Source organism: Saccoglossus kowalevskii, chromosome 21 (assembly GCF_978046115.1).
Source record: "Saccoglossus kowalevskii chromosome 21, keSacKowa6.1, whole genome shotgun sequence".
Lineage (NCBI taxonomy): Eukaryota > Metazoa > Hemichordata > Enteropneusta > Harrimaniidae > Saccoglossus > Saccoglossus kowalevskii.
The window spans coordinates 28,190,170-28,213,823 of NC_140661.1; the positions used below are offsets into that span (position 1 = coordinate 28,190,170).

At 34.0% G+C, this 23,654-nt stretch overlaps 1 protein-coding gene across 1 annotated transcript in view; it reads left to right on the forward strand.

Moving 5' to 3' along the window:
- Positions 1 to 23,654, forward strand: part of LOC100371477 (adenomatous polyposis coli) — an 84,427-nt gene that overhangs the window by 39,890 nt on the left and 20,883 nt on the right. Inside the window, exons 2-7 of the mRNA XM_085495114.1 lie at positions 5,275 to 5,525; positions 9,157 to 9,331; positions 16,423 to 16,531; positions 17,528 to 17,737; positions 21,804 to 21,953; positions 22,434 to 22,811. Coding sequence (XP_085351240.1) covers positions 5,275 to 5,525; positions 9,157 to 9,331; positions 16,423 to 16,531; positions 17,528 to 17,737; positions 21,804 to 21,953; positions 22,434 to 22,811 — 1,273 coding nt within the window. The remainder of the gene's footprint in view (positions 1 to 5,274; positions 5,526 to 9,156; positions 9,332 to 16,422; positions 16,532 to 17,527; positions 17,738 to 21,803; positions 21,954 to 22,433; positions 22,812 to 23,654) is intronic.

A 23,654-nucleotide genomic window follows, 5' to 3' on the forward strand; every position in this document is an offset into this window, starting at 1 on the left:
AACCCAAAAAGCATAATTTCTCAAGCATGTGACTGCTGTGTTTACCCCTAAGGAGTCAAATAGTTTCCAAAAGGTCATTTGCATCCCTGTGTATATGGCTATATGGTCTGGGCTTGTGCTGCTCTCATTGGTTTCTGTAATGATACAGACAAGTTGTGAAGTCAGTCTGATTGTGGTATTACCAGCCAAGAACCAGGTCTGTCAGTCCATTGTATATTGTATGTCATACAAATCCTATTAATGCTATAGATTGCAATTATCCCCCCCCCCCCCTCAGAAATAGCACTGTGCTGTGGCTAATTAGCATGACAATGTAATATGTTAATCACTTTGTTTTTATCATTGTCAGGATAATGTTAGGGGGAGTTCTATATTATAGCATTGTCTTTTGTAACAGCGACTAACTTCAACTCTACTACCCCAGACTTGCGGTGAAATTCTCTCGTGATATTGACCTTTAAATATATGTCACTTTTGTCAGTTGCAATACCCAGTAGATCTCATCTTGTGGCAACAAAAAATGTCATAGATGCTGAAAATAAATTGTTAAAGTAAAATGCTTACAAATTAATTTTCTTGTAATTGGTCGTGTATACAGTATTGTCATGTGTTTAGGTAAATGTCAGTGGTGTGTTTGTAGCCGAAGGAAATAATATTTGAATAAGCTAGTATACAATAAATTAATGGTTTACCTGCGTTTTATTAGAGCTGTATTTCTCATAGAGCAATTTTGGCATTATTAATTATGATTATGACACTTTTATAAAATACCAAAATTTTGAAAAACTACACTAACTCTCGGTTTCCATGTTTGCATTAAATTGTATTGATTTTGTCTACTCAGTTTTATGTATTACGATAGAGAACGCATTGATTGTGACGTACCGGTACTCTTCACATCTATCATCACTGTATTTTATATTCATATCAAAGAAGTGGTCATATTCACCGCAGTATTTCCTGCGTTTCTAAGATTCTTTTGTTCAAGTATCATTAAAGTCAGTTAGTTATCCCCAAGGGACTTGTTCCTTGAACAACTTCAAATCTTACCGTCACGTCAACAAGATGACACTGTGCTCTTTCTGTAAATATCAAAAGGTGCCGCATGGAAACTCCTCCTCGGTACACTCTTGGCTCTGAATCAAAGAGGCCGGCGTTTTCTGATGAATAGATTGTCAATTGTCCCAGTCTTTATCTATATAGTAAGCAACCAAGAGATCCCTTTATGTTTATCTGTTACCAGTATAGAGAACACCTGTGTGATAATGATTTTCAAGATTGTAAGAGTGTTTCTTACTGGCTGTATAGTTCTAATATTTTCAAGATTGTAAGAGTGTTTCTTATTGGCTGTATAGTTCTAATATTTTCAAGATTGTAAGAGTGTTTCTTATTGGCTGTATAGTTCTAATATTTTCAAGATTGTAAGAGTGTTTCTTATTGGCTGTATAGTTCTAATATTTTCAAGATTGTAAGAGTGTTTCTTATTGGCTGTATAGTTCTAATATTTTCAAGATTGTGAGAGTGTTTGTCATTGGTTGTATAGTTCTAATATTTTCAAGATTGTGAGAGTGTTTGTCATTGGTTGTATAGTTCTAATAATTTCTAGATTGTAAGAGTGTTTGTCATTGGCTGTACAGTTCTAATAATTTCTAGATTGTAAGAGTGTTTGTCATTGGCTGTATAGTTCTAATATTTTCAAGATTGTGAGAGTGTTTGTCATTGGCTGTATAGTTCTAATATTTTCAAGATTGTGAGAGTGTTTGTCATTGGTTGTATAGTTCTAATAATTTCTAGATTGTAAGAGTGTTTGTCATTGTCTGTACAGTTCTAATAATTTCTAGATTGTAAGAGTGTTTGTCATTAGCTGTATAGTTCTAATATTTTCAAGATTGTGAGAGTGTTTGTCATTGGCTGTATAGTTCTAATATTTTCAAGATTGTGAGAGTGTTTGTCATTGGTTGTATAGTTCTAATAATTTCTAGATTGTAAGAGTGTTTGTCATTGGCTGTATAGTTCTAATATTTTCAAGATTTGGAGAGTGTTTGTCATTGGTTGTATAGTTCTAATAATTTCTAGATTGTAAGAGTGTTTGTCATTGGCTGTATAGTTCTAATATTTTCAAGATTGTGAGAGTGTTTGTCATTGGTTGTATAGTTCTAATATTTTCAAGATTGTGAGAGTGTTTGTTATTGGCTATATAGTTCTAATATTTTCAAGATTGTAAGAGTGTCTCTTATTGGCTGTACAGTTCTAATAGCTTAAATTGCTTGACTTATCAAATTCTGGCTAGTGAACAAAATGTTCCTTGCTCCAATAAATACCAGTAGGTATAATATTTGGGTTCAGTCATATTAGTCAAATGATCCCAAGATGGTTGGCTATGAAGTATCACAAGATATAACTGGTTCACAGAGATAACATTATTAAAAGTAGTTTATTCAGCAGTATAGTATGATATGACCTAAATAGGATGTAGGACGTTTAAAATGTATACATTGTGATTGTATTTCTGCTGAATGATATCCCACAACTGAAAGGCATATTAACAAATATCTAGATCTGTCCCTGAATTATTCATCATTGCCTGATGTATTGATCCTGTCCTGTCACATACGGCAGTGCCTGTACAGAGGCTGTCAAAGGTGAGACTTTTCTGTCTCACTGGATCTCTGATCCGCTACTAATTTTCAAGGTTTGACCTTTAGTCTGCAAGGTCAGAAGAAATACCACTTACAGCCAATAAATTAGGATGCAAGAGTTGTCACTTGAAAAAATCTTACTCACAAGTGAGTGAGTCAGTCAGTCCAGAGATGTTATTTCTTGTGTCGATGACCTTATGTGATGAAGAAGTGTCTGACGTAAGTGTGTGGGTGAAAGTAGTTCAGCTTGTTTTGATGTACACTATGTACAGACTCTCACTTTTTTTCCATAATGATGATATTCATAGCATTTTTAACTCTGTCATCATGCCTCAAAGATAAAACAACTTGCATGTTGACTAAAGAAAATTGAATATGAGTTCAGAGGTTATAAAACTACAGTTAATTATTATACCATTATCCAGATTTTAAATCATGATTTATGTTCTAGCAGTAGATATAGTAATTAAGTCATGATATTACTAGACTTAAACAGGAATTATGGATTTTTGTGGCTGATATTTTAATCAATGAAATGAACAGATGGTGAATTTTCTGATCTAATCTGTCGATGACCACAACTGTCTGGGTTGCTTGAGGACATTTGTTTATGATTTTTACTCAAATGTACAAATACAATTTGAAAGTCTGTCTATTTCTATGTTAGAGATGTATGATAGCTTCATACAAGTAGATGTAACAACATAAATTTCAGCAGAATCTCAATACCCATCATCCTGGACTGCACCTGCTATGTCACCGTTGGCATCATCCTGGACTGCACCCGCTATGTCACCGTTGGCATCATCCTGGACTGCACCTGCTATGTCACCGTTGGCATCATCCTGGACTGCACCCGCTATGTCACCGTTGGCATCATCCTGGACTGCACCTGCTATGTCATCGTTGGCATCATCCTGGACTGCACCTGCTATGTCACCGTTGGCATCATCCTGGACTGCATCTGCTATGTCACCGTTTGCATCATCCTATGCCACCATTGGGCAGTTTTAAATTTTTGTTATTCTCCATCAAAATGGAGGAGATTCAGGAGTGATTTCTATTTTTTGCCAGAATTTTACATCTCCATGGTTACTTGGCTGTGGGACTATAATTAAAGTGGTTTACAATTCAATATTTAACAAAGCTTGAATTTTACTGAAGTTACTCAACGTTGTCAGGCAATTAATCATTCAATATAAAGTCTATCATCATAATGGCCCATTAATTTCCTGATATCCGTATTTAATAGTTTTCAAATGTCAAATATTCGCTAATTGACAATTGCACGAACTTGTAGTAAACTTTGAAATAAATGATATGTTTGATAGTAATATCATGTTGTGCTGTATTGAGGTTATTTCCTGGGAAAGAATTTCTGTGACCATTCTCAACCCAGTTCTGTGTACAATCGGATCCCTGTCTGAACACTTTGTACAGAAAAACCCACTCCTGTAAACACTTTGTCTTTCATTTGTCAATCATATTTGTTTTATATTTGCACAAACATATTTTTGACAAACCCAGTTGTGTAATTATCAACATAAAACAACAAGTGTCATGGGTGGGGGAAAAGTATATAAAGTTGCATATGCCATAATTTTTCCAATTTAATGCATTATGGGAAATATCCACAATGCATTATGGGAAATATCACAATGCATTATGGGGAATGCCTAACTTGTATGTTTTCAATAATTGCTGTATATGTTGTTAGCATGCATGGTTGAATGGGATTATTGTTATAATATTGATCATTATTAGAAAAGACATAGTCAGATTTCTGACCTTTATGTTTCTTTTGATTCTTTTCCGCTCTGCATTTGCTATGTATTATTGATAAGACGTTTTTCACATTAATGCATTCTATTTTCTCTTTCCTACATTTGTGCATACTATCTTTTTCATTACTACACTTTCTGTGGTTCATTTACTTGTACTTTCTGTTTCCTGCAATAGATTGATCTTATTCAGTTGATTTTTAGACGTTTTTCAGCCAAGCTTTCTTGTAGTTTGTCATAGTGTAAAGCTTATTTAATTGGTGGTTGGTGTGTCTACTTCTTGTACACAGACTGATTAGTCTGCTCGTTTGTGTCCATCCCACGGTATACAACTGTAAAGAACTGTGTATAGAATTGGAAAATGTCTTTCCTCATCTTTGTTGTCACCATTGTTCAATTTTGAATTTACTTTCAAGTAAGCATACTAACAGTACACAATGACATGTATGCCTCACGTCTTTTTTTTGTCCACATATTGAGGCCCCTTATGTTATTGTAAAAAATGTGTTGATATGCTTAAAGCTGGGGGGGGGGGGGTTGCCACCTGCGCATGCGTCAGATGGCGTGTCACTGTTTACAAACAAGCGTCTACCCACGAACCTTTGCGTTTTTAGCGTGTGCTGTTGTCATCGCTTGGGACTCAATTCCTGAGCGTGGGCAGGTGACGACTCTCTCGCCTTTAATTTGCGAATCGATCAACATTGAATTGTTTTCTAAACCCTACAATGTATGACATATTTTAGTATTTTTGAATTTATAAACTATATCTATATAAAAATTAACTTATTGATTTTTAATCAATCATTATATATAATAAGACTAAAATATATTTTCTTTCTTGTTATTGATTTTAGATTTAAGAAAATGGCTGTGTCGTCTTACGACCAGTTACTACAGCAAGTTGAATCACTAAAATCAGAGAATTCTCATCTACGCCAGGAGTTGCAGGACAACTCCAGCCATCTTACCAAACTAGAGTCCGAAGCGTCAAACATGAAAGATGTCCTAACACAGATACAAACAAGTATGCAAGATGAAGAAACCAATGCTGATGTTATGTTAACCTCTGCCAACGTGCCTGATTCTTTAGACCAAAATTTAAATGGTAAGTAACTTTATAGAAAAACAGTCACTGGTAGCATAGTGGCTGTTGCATCAGACTCATGATCGGTAGACCCAAGTTTAAATCCTACCTAAGGCTGAATATCAAAGGGTTGACCCCTACCCTGGGTGAGTGTACCACAGACTCAATGGGAAGGCCAATTCCACTGGCCAAGATTCATTCACTAACAAATGCGACTTTGGTGGTTGTGTTCGACCAAGCCTGGTTGACGCCAGGATAGCGCATTAAATTGCCATTTGATAGGAAGATGGCCACACAGTCCTGTCATGTAGTCCCAAACATGAATATTGTGTCGGCCCCAGCACTTGCAATTTGCACATACAAAAAAAGTCAGGAGAGACAACATTAACATTCAATGTCAACAAAAAAAAGAAAAGAAAAAGAAAAGAAAAATCTTTCAACTGGAAGTCATGCAGCACTGGCACTAATGAACATATTATTGAATAAACGATGTATTTGATGTTTTTTTTGGCAAATGTTAATCAAAATTCTGTGGTACTGATTTGTGTGAACTTCCTGGTTTCCAGACTTAGGAAATATAATAGAACTGTTGTGAAGAGCGCCCCCTATAGGCAACTACATTACAAAGTGAACATGTTCATATTATGGGGACTATTGGTTAAAAATTGATGTCTTGATTATTTGTGTTCTTTTTCTGGATTATCACAAGATTTGATGTTTTTGATAGAAGAATTCAAATTGCTATAGTATGTAGACCTAGAGTTGTTTTACTTTCACACATGGCAACATTGTAGCAGTGAACAAATCTTTAATGGAGTAGCTTTCATCGTAACTTTCATAAAATTTAGTCGAGATAAATGACAGTGGTTTCATAGAATCCACACTGACTTTTATAAAATTTCAAAATTATCCTTACAATGTAAATTTCCTGGATTGCAAAATAACTAAAATAACTAACATGAGTATTTTAACTGTCCCTGACTGGAGACACGTTCTTAGATGAGATTCCTTTTGATGAGAAAAGCACTTAAACTGTTTCAATATATTGCCTTGAAAATTGTTCATTTCATTCTGCAAAGTGAAAGTACTTTCTTTTGTTAATAACTATTGATTATCACCTCTTCTGTGATTTCTCTTTTGACCTTACATAAAAATACCTCGAAACAAACATCCACCCTGATTACCTGAGATGTGCTCTGAGGATAGAAATCACAAATAAATATTATTTCCAGAGATTGTTTTCCACTATTATTGAGTATTAGTTTCATGGAAATGACGTCTTCATATTAAGTGAGTAATGTAAATGTAGAATGGAGCTGGGTAGTAAAATGTTTAATGTAAGGAGAATTATTGAATTTTCAATTAGTTTTGTGTTTTGAAGATTCTTTCAAAAGTTAAATCATTGGAGAAATGAAATTACTAACTCTTTACTCAAGATAATTAAAAATTATTTATAGAATTTTCAATTGTAAAAATTCATTGCAGAGATGATGAATGTTTTGACAACCATGAATATGTTTGGCGTAATATAATAAATTATTCAGACTAGTTAGCAGAATGTGTTATATAATGAATTATTTCTTCTATGTAGCTCTCGAATTATGACAAATATCCTCAGTTTCTTTTGGAACAAATCTATTACTGTAGAATACTTTATTTTCGCTTGGAATTTATTTTCGCTATTTTCATTGAAGGGATGATTCCGTGAAAATAAAATCTAGCGAATATACTTTTTTTCCTATATTTCCCATTAAACTCATCAAAAATCAGTGAAAATATATTCCATACAAAACGCCCAAAAAGCCTTTTCAGCGAAAATTAATTCCAGCGAAAATAAAGTATTCCACAGTATTCTAGTGAGAGTTGGTAGCCTGTGATGGAGGGAGAAAGAAAAAAAATATATATATATATATTCATCTGTAGACAGCATTTTTCACAGCTGTATAAAAAATTGATAGATTTTCCTGCCTGAGATTCAGAAAAAACAAATTGTAATATTTGATTATGCTTCAGAGAAAAATATTTTGCCGCCAAATCTTTAATCTCTCAGTGGAAATAATTGACTGTCTGTCTTGCATTCAACTGTATTTCCTGTCCATATGATCCAACTCTCTTGATGGATTTATAATGTGGCTGTCAATTCTACACGGAAACATTACTTAATATTTTATTTGAGAGTGCCACATTTATTGGTTGTGCAATTTAACTATTTTAAAGTACTGACTAGATTGAGGAATTCTTCTTTTAGAATAGTATCTTAAATCCCGTCTTGCAAAGTGTGCATGGAAATTATAAATATATCATACCAAAATGTTTCTGTACAAATATACAAATAGTTTTTCTAATTACGAGATAACTGACATTCAGTTAACAGACAGGTTTTGCTCTGGTAAATTTTCGAAAATAGTTATAAATTTAATTTTATTTCAAGTAGTCCATGTTATTTATTTCTGTCTCAGAGAAAAGTCAAATGAATCCCTAAATATAATTTGTTTTGGACACTTGGTCATTCTCAATAGAGAGCCCTCACACAACACTCATTATTGTTGTGGTTAAGAATGTTCTGTGTAACTGCTTAACAACTTTATATGTAGCTGGTTAACCAATTCTCAAACAACTACTGTTATCAGTTATCATATTGTGGTCATCATGGTGTGCACAATGTCAAGTTATTGACACATCAAAACTGACACAAGTCGTTCACCTGTAATATCATGGCAGATGTTTTGGTGAATATTGTTCATTATATTTATTGTTTCAATAATCGGCATAGATAAGAAATGATTAAATTCCAGGATCTTTATCATTCTGGGTGACTTCATTCATTGCTTTGTTTCAAGGTACAATGTACTACATACGTATTTATTTTTAAAATATTTACAATGTCACTTGCATTTGTGGCATTTTATATCTCACTATTTTGGTTGTAAAACAATGATGCTATTGTATGTTCTTGTAGTTATAAGCCAGCAAATTTCCTTAATCTGCAAAAATTGGAAAATTTAAACAAACTGAAAAATGCATACATTTACGGTATTTGCTGTATTAGAAGTCTTATTTTGACCATAGAAACATGCACTTGTATGTAAATACATAATACAGGGTACAACTAAAATAAGCAATACAGTACTGTAAAGTCAGAATAATCGACATTGTGTACTGAATGTTTTCAGCGTAGTCTATGATGTCTGTACATAGATGGTCATTGTTTTCAATTCAGGGATTTCTATGTACACGAAGACAGTAGAAAAATACAAATAAATATAAACACTAGACTATCAACTACTTCAAATTTATTACTATTATGCCATATGTATACAGCTTGCACATTTTTTGTATATTTTTCTGTAATTTCTTTGTTAATTTTGAACAGAATGGACATGTTTCCAATCATTGAAAAATTCACGTAGCATAGATTCATTTTAGAATGATGGCAAAAATTGACTTTCAATAGTCAAAAGGTTGATTTTTTCGAAAGTATTCTTCAGGAAATAATTAAAGATCCCCTAGCAAATCCATCAGTCAAAGTGTCCTGTAATCAGATGGTGTATTGTGGTCATTAATTACAATCATGAATAATTAAGAGCTGTTATTATCTATTGTTCTTTAATTGCTCTTTTAATGACTCTATGCATTGTTTTATCTATTGCAGCTAACATGTCTGCCAGTAATGTGAAGTTACGCTCTAAAACACCTCGTAGTCCATATTCCAGTCGGTCTTCCTGTAGTGGTAGTAGTCGATACAGTGGCTCATCGGGAAGAAGTACACCACGAAGTAAACTATCACTTGAAATCGTTGCTCGGTTACACGAATTAGATAACGAAAGGTGAGTTCGTACATTTGTAGTCATTTTATAAGCATATCTCTCTTAATTTGTGTTGCTGTTTTTCAAGTAGTGACAACCTCTATGTTGTTTGTCATTTTTGTGTTGGCGTTTTTTGATGATAGTACTTATGAGGTAACTAGGGGGAATAGAATGGATTGTTACATGATAGGAGACAAGTGACAAACATATATTATATGCAATAGGTCAGATAGTCAACGGAGAAAAGTCAATTTATTTTTTTCGACCATGCTCGTGAAAACTAAGACAGGTTTCTTATTCGAGTAATATGGTAATATGTAGCATGTTAGAACTCTGCTGTTGATCTATGTTCTGAAACGATGTGAGTGTGGGTGGATTCATAATGAAGTTACTAGTATTAAAATGTCATTTGAAACTGTTGAAAATATCTGTAGGTGTTCTGTGAACAGTCTAGAAATGTCAAACTGTTAACCTGTTGTTATTCCTTTAAGTATAAACATATAATTACTAAATTTGAATTATAGTCATTTTAAATCGATGTTACCGTTGTCTAGATGTATATTTAAACCTGGCGGCCATTTTAACATTTTCCATGTCATCATTTTTCCTGTTATAATTTTTGGTCACATTTTCATTCATTTTTAATACAGATTTACTAAACTTTTGATAAAAAATTTTAACAATATGTTAGATTTTTCACGGGGGTATTTGGTGAAAGAGTTGACTTTGGTATTCATAGGATTAAATATAAAAAATTTCAAAATGTAGAATAATGAGAATCAATTAAACCCAGGATGGTCATACCGAATGCGATCGTAGATTACAAGATTCACATCAACTGATTTGTCAAAATTATGTAAGTCAATGAAATATGCGTATTGAATGATGGACCATTATTTTATTAATTCATGAACAAATATTTATATTGCGAGGTGACTGAATAGTTAGAATAAAAATTAGAATTATATTTTTAGAGTGATTGAATTATTACAGTACTTTAACGTAGTGCTATTAAAGGTAAATTCCAACAGTCCTGACTTAATGGCTGCACAGCTGCTCTAGTCATGAATTACTATCATTTGTCATGACCTTTGTCTAATTATCCATTATAGAAAAATTGCTTTTAGTTCTCTGTCTGTTCCATATTTATTTGAATTCTGAAAGCAACGTCATAGCATATTTACTTGTCATTGAAAACTGTTGAGTTTTCACAATTTGATGATTAACAGCCCTTGTGAGGCAACAGTTAGTGAAACCTGCTTTTGACCGGTTGAGTCCCAGTGAAACTCTTCCAATGCCAAATTTTCAAAACCCTTATTGTCTATGTTATGGTTATGTGGTGGTTCAGGTCTAAGCATAGCCCTGACATCAAGACGTCAGCCTAACATCTTGAATATGTTACATTGTAAAATGTATCCGTCATTATACTGCAACAAAATCGTATTGTAATTTCATTTTTAATCGGACTTCTGTTCTATGCTGGATGATTGACTTCAGTGAATTTCTCACCCTTTCTCTGAAAGTACTTTCACCCTGGGAATAGAGCTGCTTGTGCTGTTTTCATAATCATGCAGTAATATATTAAATTAAACATAGAATCATTGTTGCAGTTCATGCTGTTGTCATGGTGATAATTTTTCCGGCAGCCATATTGATATGAATTGTGCATTGAATACTTTTACATCGGGGTGTTAAATCAAATAAACTTAAGAACGTTAAAGTTTTGTTTCTTTTCAAAATATCTTGTGCATATTTGCATTACTTTACTATTTTTATTTAAGACTTAATTTATTGTGGTTTGTGTGAGATTTCTGTAACTGTGCATGTATTGATTGTGCTATGAATGTAACATTGAATGAGTAATGAATAGCTTTCAAACTGGAACTGTGCAGACTATTAATGCTTTCATTTGAAATAAGTAGGCTTTTTAGATGTACTTGCTATGAATTGGCCGTTATTACAGCACTTCAGACAATCCATTTGACACTATATTTTATTCGTTGCAATTTATTTTCAACCATTTTTTTTTCATATCTTTTGCAAAAATTGTAGGCGAGATGTATCTGAATAGGAAGTTATATTCATCTAGTTTAAAATTAACAAAGAAATTATAGAAAAATGCATTTGGTGGTAATAAAGAAGCCTGAGTGACATCAGCCAATCAGTGATCAGTCAAACTATGCTCCCATGATGCAATTCATAGCTCTAATTGAAAGTAGGAACAAATGTCATGACGTTATCGGGGACAGAATCTCAGTTACCCAGTATTTAATAGATTTTGTTAAAGTTATCTAAGACTAACACACATGGTAAAATACACCATCACTCAATTAAATGTAAATAGAGTACTTACTACAAAGTTTGATAGGATTACACAGCTTTATTATGTCAGTTTATCCACTTACAATATCTCTTAGCATAGAGTGTAGCTTCAGGGCCAAACCCTGTGACTCTATAAACATTCAGACTTAGTAGAATGTGTTAGTGAGAATATCACTGACTGACTCCATCGGTCCTTTACAGATACTTAGCACCAATATCAGAAAAGTTACGTAGCTTCAGAACAAGACCACTGATCGAATACTGAATTTTGTTACCCTAAACTCATAGTTTTGACAAATTTTATGTATTTTAATGTGTGAAAGTTCACCGAGCTTCGTTAGTTATTAATCTCAAAAGTTAACTGTCGCCTATGGGAATTCTATAGGTGATAATATTTGACCAAAAGTTAGGTGGTTTTGTCACATGAGTATTCGATATCAGCAAAGTTAGGTGGTTTTGCCACACAAGAAATTAATATCAGCAAAGTTTGGTGGTTTTGCCACATGAGTATTTGATATCAGCAAAGTTAGGTGGTTTTGCCACATCAGTATTCGATATCAGCAAAGTTAGGTGGTTTTGCCACATGAGTATTCGATATCAGCAAAGTTAGGTGGTTTTGCCACATGAGTATTCAATATCAGCAAAGTTAGGTGGTTTTGCCACATGAGTATTCGATATCAGTAAAGTTAGGTGGTTTTGCCACATGAGTATTCGATATCAGCAAAGTTAGGTGGTTTTGCCACATGAGTATTCGATATCAGCAAAGTTAGGTGGTTTTGCCACACGAGTGTTCAATATCAGCAAAGTTGGATGGTTTTGCCACATGAGTATTTGATATCAGCAAAGTTAGGTGGTTTTGGCACATGAGTATTCGATATCAGCAAAGTTAGGTGGTTTTGCCACACGAGTGTTCGATATCAGCAAAGTTAGGTGGTTTTGTCACATGAGTATTCGATATCAGCAAAGTTAGGTGGTTTTGCCACATGAGTATTCGATATCAGCAAAGTTAGGTGGTTTTGCCACACGAGTGTTCGATATCAGTAAAGTTAGGTGGTTTTGCCACATGAGTATTCGATATCAGCAAAGTTAGGTGGTTTTGCCACATGAGTATTCGATATCAGCAAAGTTAGGTGGTTTTGCCACACGAGTGTTCGATATCAGCAAAGTTAGGTGGTTTTGCCACATGAGTATTCGATATCAGCAAAGTTAGGTGGTTTTGCCTCATGAGTATTCGATATCAGCAAAGTTAGGTGGTTTTGCCACATGAGTATTCGATATCAGCAAAGTTAGGTGGTTTTGCCACATGAGTATTCGATATCAGCAAAGTTAGGTGGTTTTCCCACATGAGTATTCGATATCAGCAAAGTTAGGTGGTTTTCCCACATGAGTATTCGATATCAGCAAAGTTAGGTGGTTTTGCCACATGAGTATTCGATATCAGCAAAGTTAGGTGGTTTTGCCACATGAGTATTCGATATCAACAATGTTAGGCATCTTCACATTACTATGCATTACTTCATTCAGTTGGTTTGACAGCTACTCTGTCCTGACTGTTTTAATAGACCTTCATTAATTTCCGATTCCGCTATTTATCTTAACGAGAAAGAAGCCAAATTTCCTCTTGTATTGTGTTGAACCTTTTGACTTTTTATCTCAGTCTTCGAAATGCCTGAATTGAAAATGGTCTCTATAATACCCATGATAGTGTAATAGCGCCCTCAAGTTTATTTTCAAATAGAACTAGTACTTCTATGTTTTAGGTAATTTTCTTCCCGTAGTTTATAATTCTAAACTTGAAATAAATAAATGTACTGCTCCTGAAATCCTTATCTGAAAATCACAGGCAAATTGACCAGACTGAACTGTTGAGCGAGGGCGCTATACACGATTGTAGCCTGCTTGTGTTTTACTAATTAATTGATAATGACAAATATAATATTCAATTTCACGAGGATTTTACATCTCTTTTATTAAAATGTAAATTCATAGATTTCTTGTGAAGAATTAACATTTTTCACAATTTTGTAAATTATAAATTTTACTAATCAGCAAAATTTAATTGGACCATACCATTTGTTATATAGGGGTGATTAGATTCAGTATATATGGACACTGATAGTATGCTTTTGTCCTTGAAATGTATAGTACATTGTTAAATGTAATGTGAGTGGTTTCCCTGTTTAACCTTTACCCTTTGAATGCTAAAATCAAAGTAAAATTAATATAATCTCCTTCCACAAAATAACCCCATATAACGTTATTTTTATATGTTGAATAATTTGAACTATGATTTTGAGGAAATAAATTACCATGGGGGGGGGGAGTGATAGCATGCTGATGACCATGAAGGCTGAATGTCATGACCTTTTAACGTAGCAGGTGTTCTATGCCTACTTGTATTAAGTGATTTAAATAGTAAATTTAACAAATTTCTTCCTAATCAATAAATATCTAATGAACCATTTTATCAGGTGTGTTGAAACGATTTCCATAATATCGGACAAAATAATATTTGAATATTTTACACAATACCGGTACCTCCAAATAATGCCCAAAGATTATGGAATACAATTTTTTGGAGAATATTTCTACATTTCCACAAATATTTTATGACTAAGACCTGTATGTCCATATGATCCAAAATATTTTTGGCCAAAAAAAGAAAGAAAAAAAAAGCTCCAAAATGATGACAATTTTTTGTGTTAAAAAGATATTTTGAGAATACCTGTCTTGAATATGAAAACTCATTCTAGTGAAGAAGGTGAAAAATAAAACCCAACATAAAAATTATCGCCTATCTATGAAAATAAATTTCAAGAATCAGACAGATTTAAATTGTTGCTGAAATATTTTATTGAGCAGTATATAATTATGAGCAAATATCGTTATTATGAAAACATGAAGTTCACTGTTAATCTGTACTTGCAATGGTAACTCTAATCCACAATTATTTTCTGTATGTATGATGTATGCATTTCTGACGACAAATTACTGTAACAAAAGTTGTACAATTTCTATAACCTCAGGAAGTCTTCCTATTGGCTACTCAGCTGTATGTAATTAACATGAATATTTAATGTCATGTTTCAATGTCGGTTATCCAGCTAAAAAGGAGTGTCCTGCAACCTTTCCTCATTTTATGATGTTTTACTGTGGTAAGATTTGGTAGATTCATTTTTGATCTGTTTTTAACTCGTGATATTTCTTTCCAAAATTGTGGTGTAATTTCATTTAGAATTTTTGTGTATTTTTATGCTATCTGTATTAATTTTGGACAAAATTCACATTATTTTTCATTGGCTAACGGTCTGATCAAAAATACAAAAAAAATATGATAAATGTAGGTTGCCTTTAGTGTTCAAAGTGTGAGAATGACATTTAAATTTAACTGACTTGGCTTCCCACGTGTATTTTAAGACTGGTGTTGACCAGACATGATAATTCATTATCTGTCGGCCAGACATACACGTTCAATTATGGATTGTGTCTGCAGATCGCAGACGGTTCACCAAAATCTCATTTCACAAATACCACAACATCTGTTATTCATGGTAGAAATTATTAAAATCTATTCATTGTATGATTTATGGATTTAAATTGTCAAGGTGATGAGCTGTCAATTGACAATGTCATTAATATAGAATCAGGTGCAATTGTCCGTAGTCTGATGCGTAAAGAAAATCTTTGAGAGTTTTAAATTCATTTTTCTCTAAGACAGTCACAGTCTTGGAGTCTATGCTTTCATGATTAGAAAAAACTGCCTTTCTGTTAATTGAATGATGTTGTCGTTAAATTAATGGAATTATTATTCGAACAGCTAATTGCAGTTCTGTATGTTCTCATTGTATGTTGACTTTCAACGTGGTAATTGTGAAGTCTGTAATATGACTAAAAAAAAATAGCTGCTTTCTTATTTTATTGTTCAAATCTGAACCATTCTAATATCTGTGTGATAACTAAAGGTACGTCATCACTTGTCATCAGTATTTGTTATAAATTCAATCTTTTCTACACATTCTGTAAAATGTGCATGTACTAATGTTCTTTTCAGTGAATAATTGTAGCTGTTGTCTGCCTGCATAAGAGTACTGTGAAAGGATTAATTATTCTCCGGGTTTCAATTTTATTTTATGGCTTCTTTTACACTATTATGACTGTGATTTACTGTTCTCAACGATACTGCATATTTCATTATTTTAAATTAATCAATTTTTATTTGCCAAGGAAAATCAGTGAATTTCATATTTGTAAAATTGAATGTTACATTAGTTCTTTTGACTGAGTCATAATAACCTGCTCAAATTATCATATCAACTCAATTTATGACGGCGAATATTTAATGCTATACAACAGAGAGAACCGCATCACTCAGTTTTATATTGGACCAATTTAAATGGCAAAGTTGGTGAATAGTCAAGGACAATTTATTTATGCATCTTTCATTTAACACAATACAGTGTGTTATTGGTCTGCTTGTACATCCACGTTGTCGGCTACACTTAGACTGGTACATATATTTAGGCAGTGCATTTGGTTTGATATATTTTATCTCTGAAAATGTAAATTTTATCGTAAATTTCATCAAATTGTCAATTTTCATGTTCATTGTATTCCCCAATAGGTGCCTAATTTCATTGCAAATCCAAATGGAGGCTTAAGAAAAGCTCCGTAATCCATTTTACTGTTTCTTGAGAGAAATACTGAGTCATACAGGTCATAACCAGTGTCAATCAGCGTCTTAGCAGTAGAGACAAATCTTGATAAAATACTGCAATATTCATTGCTTTTAGGTTACTAATTCTACACGATGTTGAAGGAGAGGAAAAAGAAAAAGAATGGTATTTTTCACAACTAAAAGCCCTGAGTCAGAAGATTGATACTATGCCATTAACAGAAACTGTAAGTTGATGACAAATGCACAATTTATAACTATCCCATATGCAATGTTGACAGGGTTACTGTGCTCTGTTAAAAGTACATCGTACAAGTCATCATAATAGAGCTATTTGTAGGCCATTTTGTTTTCATAATTGTATGCTTTTAATCAGTTGATTCACAAATAAGAATAATTTTAGATGTCAAATTATTGATGTTAAAAGCAATTCAGACAAAGCCGAGAAGTGATATACTTAGTATGGTTACACCTTCTGCTTTTCTTATTGGAGATGCACTTCTAATAGAGTAAATACGGTACTACTAGGGTATGACAGGATTTTTGCAAATTTAATAGATACGCTTTGTAATGTACATGTAATCAATAAATGAGATGAAAACTATCGCTTACACAGTATTATGGCATCTAGGGAGCTAGAAAATTGACAATTATAACAATTCTATGGCAGATACAGAACCATAGCACTGCATGCTGTTCATAACGTATTAACGTAACGTATTGTGTAGCCTTGAATGTGTTAAAGGCCCAATTCACTTGCCCTGGGCAAGTGTGAATTGGAGGTGTGGCTATTCTAATGCATGGCTATTCTAATCACTTGCGTAGCCTATGATGCATCCTGTTTCAGCGGTCCAACATCACATGACTTTGATTGACAGTAGTAATTATTCAAGATTAGTAGCGCATCCCTTTCCCCGGTTCATGTTTTTTACTTTTATCCGCCAAAATCTCAGCTCGTACACAATTTATTGTCATAAATATTACACACAGTCACTGCTGTGATATTCATAGTCACATGCATCCACTTTGGCACGACATAATCGACCTGTAAGTTCGAGAAAACACGTTTTTACCGGAGCTTGGCTGGAGCTGTTTACTACAGCGTGACAAGCAAGGAAATAATCTCTATTGTTTAGGAGCGTATTTATAGTATACCTGGGCCTTTAACAACAGCAAAGTACTATGTAGGATTCAGTGGTCATCTAAGTATTCTGTCTTTGCAGTATTCGTTACAGAACGATATGACGAGGAGACAGCTTGAGTATGAAGCTAAGCAACTTAGGGATGCCATGCACCAACGGTTGGGCACGGTAGGCGATATGCAAGGAAAGTACGAAGCACGGATCCAAAGGGTACGACTTTTAGAACGAGAAATGTTGCGACTTCAACAAAGATATGATGAATTAGAACGAGAGGTGAGTAACTGTAAACCAGTTTAATTTCACAAAAGATAATCGCTATTAATTTTGTCGTAAGTTGTTTAAAAACAGGAAACTATGAAGAAGTAAACATTTCACTTTTGTAGTTAAAGCAGGACGGTTGTCACCTGCGCATGTGCGAGAACTGAGTTCCAATCGACGATAACAACACATTCTAAAAACGCAAAAGCTCATGGGTAGATGCTTGTTTGTAAACAATGACATGCTATATATGGTCATCTGATGTATGCGCAGGTGACTACTCCCTTGCTTTAAAACAGGGTGTCACGGTGACTTTAGTGGACTCATCGCTGATGTCTTTAAAATCATTAAGTTCCAAAGATCAGAGTAACAAAATTTGACTGTTTAGATTAGAATGATTCTTAGTTTGTGGATGAAAAAACAAATATCAGTCTTTTTTTGTGAGGAAGTTGAAAGTGGTGTCTAAAATATTAATATAGAGCATGCAGTGAAATGCCAAAATTCAAGCACATTTATTTTTTGTGGAAATTCATAATTATTCTTCATAATTATTATTAAACAATGACAAAACCGTTGATCCCCAAAAATGCATCAATCTGAATAAAACAAGAGAACACCCTCTGGTGGTGAATGTTTTTTATTAAATGGTGCCCTCTAGTGGTCAATGAGTTAACTTCTCTTGTAAATTGCATCACAAATAGTGAATAATCCTATAATTTATAAATACTCATTTACACAAAAAAGTGTTTCTTAAAAATTCACATTTGCATTAATTTATAATGAAAAAAAATATTTTAAACCCGGTACTGAAAGAGCATTTAATAATAGTTGCCTCGAAGTAAAAAAAAAATATATTTTAGTTGCTGAATTCTGTTCCATATTTGTTGATCTATTAGTAATTTAGATACTATGGTAAAATAATTATTATACAGTATACAGCCAGTGTTCTTTCTGGTTTATTCAATTATATTTGCCATGTGCTTATAATAGAGCAAACACAGTATTACATAATGCAAGCCAACATTTTGTTTTTTGCAAAATTAAAATATTTAAAAACACTTTTAAACCAATCAAGTAGATTCATTGTGTGTTAATATAAATATTATTATTATTGATGAATTTTAAATTCATATATGGCATCCTTAGAAATAGTTTTTATTAGTTGACAGCAATAAAATGTAATAGTAATAAAGGGCAATACATGTAAAACTAAGTAAAATATCAGTTGTTGTTACTTCTGATTATACTGCGCCAGTCCTTTACATGTTGGTATATTTAATTTATGTAAATGACAGATGTTGATTCATTGCTAAAATAAGTCATATTTTATATCATACATTAAACACAAGATGAATAATCTTACTCCTAATGCATAAGAAAGGTTACAGTGAGAAATCCAGATGGTATCTAATTGTCGGTATGCGTAGGAATTCTGTTAAAATAAATCACATGTAATACTATTCCTAATTTGTCTTTCCAGACAACAAGTTCATATCTTGTCTTGCTCAGAATGACATGAGTATGATTAGGTCATACTTAAATCTTCACTTTAAGTCTTTAAGTTTGTTTTCATGGCTCCACTCATGGCATAGAATTCCTAATTGATTGGCTGCATGACCTGGGCTGACATCTGTGGCCTTCATGTGATGTCTGTAAACAGCTGGTCGTGTTATTTCTCATTTGGATTACAGTATACTATTTTTTAATGGCCTACTCAGTGTACATACTAGAATATTGTGACAGGACAAATTGAATTTCTCGCAGTTCTACTGTTAGTCTTTCAGACATAGTAGCAATGTATCTGACTTTCTAGGGGAGGGCGGGGGTGGGGGGGGGGGTGGACTTCATTGAGGGATGGGAGTGACATTATAGCTATGTACCTGATTATTAATTTTATCATATGTTGCCTTGGTTACAGATGCTATAATATGCGCATATACTATATAATAATGTAGGTGTCAGTAAATGGCATCATTTTATTACCTTGCTCCTGGCATTTACCGTACTCGACCGCGTTAGCGCCCATGCCCGGGCAAGCGCCCACCCCCCACTTTTGCGCAATTTTTATATTTGGGGTCACATTCGGCTAAGCGCCCACCCCTTCAAAATGCAACTAATTTAAAACTTGGTCTTGCGTAACGAATCTTGGTAATCGTTTTTTTATATGATACAGCATGGTTATCGACGGTTGTGAACATGTTGTGAATGCGTAGAACACGGTAACCGTGCGTAAACTACGCTTCGACAATGACCTGTTAATACAAGTAAAATGCGGTAAATATTTCATGCCATATACAGTTTACCTCTCAAAAATGGCTAGTTACTAGTTTTTTGGAAAAACTATGTTGTTTATTCGCTGAAATCAATTCCAACAGATCGTACTTCGACATCGATAATTCACTTCCGCATTGCGTTACCGGAACGTCTTCTGGAATTTCCGAAGAATTGCGTCAGTACAACACAGCATTGTGATTGGTTAATAACCAACTTGACCCATTAGGTCAAAGGACGCCGCTGCAGGTGAAATCTGCAAATGCATCATGGCGGAAAGTGATTTTCATCGAGAGTTTGCGTACGATCCAACACCTTTGTCAGTGGAGATAATATGACAATTTTGACTTCGACTGTGTTCCAACAGACTCAAATGTTTTTAATTTCGTAAATTCTGGTGGTACGTAATTAATATTTTAATAAAATGTGCATATTTGTTGTGATCATTTCTGTTTCTTCATTGTGAAAATCAATGACGACTCAACTAATTTCGTAATTTGATTTCCCTCAAAGACGTAATCTGTCACTTGATGAATCAAATTTTTCATTTGCGCTCTTTTTCGAGGGGGGTGCTTGGGTAAGCGCCCACCGCTAAAAAATCATGATTTTCTGAGTTGAGGCCCCTGGGCGCTAACGCGGTCGAGTACGGTATATAGTTTGCAGTGTATAGTCATTACCATGTCTGTTTTCATGTGCCCATCCACAATGCATTATTTTTAGCTTTATTAGTCCCCGTTCGGACGCAGTACGAAAACGGGGACTTATGTTTTGACCTCCGTGTGTCCGTCCGTCCGTCCGTCCGTGCGTGCGTCTGTGCGTGCGTCTGGACCTGTATCTTAGAAATGCCTGGACCAATCACAATCAAACTTCACACATACATCATACATGATAGTATACATATGCACGTCAATTTGTTTCACGATCTGATTCAAGTTGGCCGAATGGCGGTCGTTTTGTGCTAAAAATCATCAAAAACAAGCATTTCTCGGCTGTTTACAGATGGATTTTGTTCAAACTTGGTATATACATTAGACATTATGGGACCTTGATGCAAATAGTTTTGTTTTTTTTATATAAGATTCAAAATGGCCGACTGACGGCCATTTTGTTTTAATGAATGTGGTTCTTGTGCCATATCTCTGACTTGCTTTCACTGATTATGTTCAAATTTTAAATATTCATTATACATCATGTCATAGATATATTGGTTTGATGATCCCATTCAAAATGGCCAAATGGTGGCCATTTTTGTGCTAAAAAAATCATCAAATATCAAGCATTTATGGATAGATTTCGTTCAAACTTGGTACATATGTTAGACATTACAGGTTCCTGATGCACATCATTATTATTTTTCAGATCGGATTCAAAATGGCTGTCTGGTGATCATTTTGTTTTAATGATTGGGCTTCTAGAGCCATATCTCTTAAATGCTTTGACTGATTATATTCAAATTTTATATATTCGTTATACATCATGTTATATATATATACATGTATTCAAAATGGCTGATTTTGAATGCTGTTCCAGAGCAATATCTCTCAATATGGACAAGTACTTTTTTGACGATCAGATACAAATGTCAATCATTTTAATGTTAAATAATCATATTCCTGACATGGTTATATTCCAGCTATATTACTATAAACAAAACTATTTATCTTAAATTTGATAACTAACGAGGACTGTGCCATGCATGGCTTGTTTGATATATGTTTGAACTCAGCACGTTGTTCCTCATCTTATGTCATATTGGGGGGGGGGGGGGTCCTGTTTTGTTTCTACATCAATTTGCACTCACTTAACTCTAGGAATTCTTATCTACTAGGAGAGAGAAGAAAATGTAAGAAGGGATTCTGGTAGTTGTGATTTATATATGGGTAACGGTAATGGTAACGATTCAACCGATGGCGGAGTACCTACCCAAACTGACCAGGGAAGTCAGGCTGCTGCTACTGGTATAGAAGCAAGCAGACAGGTATAACCATATTACCATAAATATACTGTCCAATAACAATTCTGAAATATAAAATGGTTGAATTTACAGAAAAGGCTCTATGAAAGGTAGTTGTAGTTGATGTAGTTTCCACCCTGACATACACCTAACTCTCACCTACAAATCGACAATGAAGATGATGGTGTTCTGGGTAACGACTGGAATCCTGCGTATTTGTCTTCTTAGAATCACAATCAGCTATTATGAAGTTTGATGTAACTATGAATTCATCTCAGAAAAGGATCGATTCACAATACGTCCATACAATGGTGTTGTGTGAATGCTCGTTACATTAATTGGTGTATCATATAGTCATGCTCACAACCCGAAATGCTACCATCCTAATTGTTTGTTGTTTGTGTACTCCAGTGTAGCTTTTCATGTCTTAATTAATTAAATTTTGCATTGTTTGTTTTGTATTGTTGATGCAATATATGCGTACATGTGTCATTTCCATTCTAGGGTGTCATTATCCGGGGACGGGATAGTGGATTTTTAAGCGATACTGACGGTAAAGAACGCAAGAGCCATGACACCATAGTAACCACTGTAAACGGTACTCGAATGGTTACCATAGCTACCCAGACTTCTGAGATCTATGCAAACAGCAGCAATCCCTATGCACATCTGTCTGCCGATAACGGTTCAATGCCCACTGCCGCTAACATTAACGTACCACAGTCAATTTATCACGGGGCATGGCCCATGGACCGTGACAGCGCCCCTATAAGGATGATTAAGGAGAGTGTAGAACACCAAGAGACTGCCAGTATGGTCAGTTTTTCAAGCTCTGGTTGCTCAGGGCAACGGAAACTAAGTAATGCTCAGCTTGGAACTAAGGTTTGTCATCATCAGTATCATCATACTTCTATCCCCCCTTCTTTAAAAGTGGAATAAACTCTAGACTCTATAGAATCTATGAATAAACTGAAATGTTTGGGCCATTCCACTAAGAGGAAGGGGTGAAAGGATACATTCTTCACTATTGCCGTCAACTATGGTATGTTTCATTATAATTTTAACCAATATTTAAATTAATTCTGTTTTGCTGATTTTCTCAATGATGAAAATCCAGCTGTCAACATATATAACTGAAATGACACTGTATGGAATCAGTATTGTAATGACAATTGAGTGCAAATTAAGGAGTTGCATTGTAATATAAAATGCCCAGTCATTTAAGGAGTTGCATTGTAATATAAAATGCCCAGTCAGTTAAGGAGTTTGTATTATAATTTTAATTAAATTATGGAGTTAACTTTAGTGGTGATGGTCTAAATCATTGTCATTGTACATATAATAATGGTATTTATGCGGGTATTAGTAAGCAATATGATAGACAAGCATCAAACTTCAGTATTTTGAAATAATATGTCGCCCTTTATTTGTAAATTCTAATGAGTTTTCCATCACTGACTACCTGCACTAATGCTGCATTCATGGGACATTATGCAACTATATTCATAATTATGCAAACATATTCATAATTATGCAAATATATTCATAATTATGTAAATATATTCATAATTAGTCATTGACCTATTGAATACCATCATTTTTCCTGCCAAAATTTCATCACAAACTTTTGCGCATTATGTATTTTTCTTCAATTTCTTTTTCTAATTCTGAACTAAATTTTAATAATTTCCCTTTGGCTACTGGTGTGAAAAAAATTGGGTTGAT